Source organism: Lycium barbarum, chromosome 9 (genome assembly GCF_019175385.1).
Source record: "Lycium barbarum isolate Lr01 chromosome 9, ASM1917538v2, whole genome shotgun sequence".
In the NCBI taxonomy this organism is placed as follows: Eukaryota; Viridiplantae; Streptophyta; class Magnoliopsida; order Solanales; family Solanaceae; genus Lycium; species Lycium barbarum.
Window position 1 is genome coordinate 11,232,537 of NC_083345.1, and position 2,706 is coordinate 11,235,242.

At 39.2% G+C, this 2,706-nt stretch overlaps 1 protein-coding gene across 1 annotated transcript; it reads left to right on the forward strand.

Moving 5' to 3' along the window:
* Positions 1-756: 756 nt before the first annotated feature.
* Positions 757-2,304, forward strand: LOC132611629 (uncharacterized). The gene has a single exon (XM_060326031.1). It carries the CDS (start codon positions 757-759, stop codon positions 2,302-2,304), a length of 1,548 nt encoding a protein of 515 aa, XP_060182014.1.
* The last annotated feature ends 402 nt before the right edge of the window (positions 2,305-2,706 follow it).

A 2,706-nucleotide genomic window follows, 5' to 3' on the forward strand; every position in this document is an offset into this window, starting at 1 on the left:
TAAAAAAAAAAGTGTTTTTATTTTGTATTAAAAAATCCGAAAAACAAAGGAGATAGTTTTTTTTTACTTAAAAAAAAAAGGAGATTTCTTTTTAACTCCCTATCCAAAAGAAAAAGGAAAATGCAAAAAGATTTTACTTTGAGTAGTATTTTTTAGCGGGGTTTCTTTGGAGGAAATTTTACAATCAAAATCCAAAAAATATTTTTTGTTTTCAAGTTTTTGTAGTTTTTTTTTTCTTTTTTCTCTTCCTAGATTTCAAAAAAAAAAAAAAAAGGAAAAAGAAAGAGAAAATTCGAAACAATTTTGTTGATTACTTTTCACCGAAACTTCCCGAACTACGCAAAGATCTGATTCATGTCCCAGCATGATACGTAGGCAACCCAAGTTGGGTTCGATCGAATTATTTTCAAAAAAAAAAAATAAAAAAAATCCAAAAAGAGTAGTGAAAGAGCGGAGAGAAAGAAAAAAAGAGTAGTGAAAGAATGGGAAAAGAAAGATGAGTGAACCGAGAGGTAGGGAAAGCAAAAAATTAAAGAGAGGAAGGCCAAATTTAGCGAAATGGGGATGATGCCAAAATGACATTGTTACCCTTAGAATCATTCTAGAACTAATAATCGTGCATATGTGACTTGCGCACGGTTCCCTAACTCAATCATTTTTTTTTATTCATGATGTTTGATTTTAGAAGGTGGTTGGTTTGTGGTTTTAAAACTGGCGACTCATCCTTACAACACAAGGTCAAAAACCAAAAAGGCAATGGCGACCAACGAGGACACTCGGTTGGTTGACGCTAGCGTTCAAACACCGTTGGTTGACCAAAACTCGAGGTTAGCCGAAGAAGTGAGAATGTTAAAACAACACATGGCAAGCATGTATCGGGCTTGGACGACTGGTCAGGCACCACCTCCACCGCCACCTGGCTTCCTCGACATTTCCCCTAATATGTCGACCTCAACCCGAGCTCCACTTACTGTGCCTGGTGATCCATCTAACAGTGGGCCCTTGTTCAAAACCCCTGATGCTCAACCCTATACTCCAGAACCGACTTTAAATGTCTCTAACCCATATGGTTATAACCCTCACCTTGAGCCTCCCGTTAACAGTGAAAAACTTGATAAGACCGTGGATGATGAGGAAATGACTAGAAAGATGAAAAACTTGGAGCAATCCATAAGATACTTGCAAGGTCAGGAAAGTCATAAGAGTGTTTCATACAAAGACTTGTGTATGTTTCCTAATGTTCACTTGCCCTCTGGTTTTAAGACTCCAAAGTTTGACAAGTATGATGGGCATGGTGATCCTGTGGCCCATTTGAAGAGGTATTGCAATCAATTGAGAGGAGCTGGAGGTAAGGACGAAATGCTTATGGCCTACTTTAGTGACAGCTTAACAGGAATAGCCTCGGATTGGTTTGCTGATCAGGACGTCATTAAGTGGCATATTTGGGATGACATGGCTCAAGAGTTTGTGCGACAATTTCAGTATAATATAGACATTGCTCCAGATAAAATGTCCATGACCAAGGTGCAGAAGAAATCTACAGAAAGTTTCAGGGAATTCGCCATTAGGTGGAGAGAGCAGGCTGCTAGAGTAAAGCCTCCAATGGCAGAAGGTGAGGTGGTGGATACTTTTCTCCAAGCCCAAACTGAAGAATACTATCAACACATGCTCCCGGCACTGGGCAAACCGTTTATCGAGGTCATTAAGATGGGGGAAATAATAGAAGAAGGAATCAAAACAGGACGTATCATGAGTTTTGCTGACATGAAAGTAAATGCTGAAGTAACTCAAAATGGTTCCGGAAGCCTGAGCGACATGAGGGAAAATGATGATGTAGTCATGATTATACCAGAATCGCGACGAGGTGTGAGGGGTCGATCTCGCTCATATACCCAGCCACAACCTCAAGTCTATTCCCAAACTCCATACACTCAACCTCAACATTACTTCCCTCCACAAGACCCTCAATATTCTATGCCACCTCTTCAATACTTTTCCTGTGGTGCACAGCCATATGCTCAACCACATCCTTACCAACAATGGTGCGAACCAGCTCCACGAGGTTCTTACCCCCCACAAGCATATCGACCTCGTACCAGCTCCAACTTTCGACCTAGGCCAGAATACAAGAAAGAGAGGCAACAGAGAAGGGAGGCCTCTGGAAAACTTTCCGGGCTATCAGTCTCAGTTCCAGAAGTTGATAAGGATGAATTGGTTAAAGGGACCCAGAACTTGTTTGCTGAAAATAATTTGATTGAAAATGATAATGGTTCAAGTAATTCTTATGTGCAATTTAGTGGCTAAGATGACAACTTTGCAGTTGGGAAGTCACTCCTCTCCCCTCTAGGAGGGAGTCTTGGTAGTGTGTTTTGATGTTCTTTCTGTTATCCGGGTTATTCTAGGGTTGTAATCTAGAAATTTTTTGCTTGTTTTAATATCCACAACCCTTCTATCATTTTGTTTAATAATAAAAAAAATAAAAAAAATAAAAGAGTTTTTGTTTTGTCATTTCCTAGTATATTTTCTCTAATTTTTCTTTTGTATAGTTCTTTTTAGGCTGGTTCTATTGACATGACATGCATGCGGATATTTTTACCCAGATCTTGAAGGCCAGTTTTAATTACACAAGAAATGCACCCAAAGGATTGAAAATGGTAAAGAAAAACATGGGAGGAAATAGTAGAGTACTAAAACATTTTGAGAGTA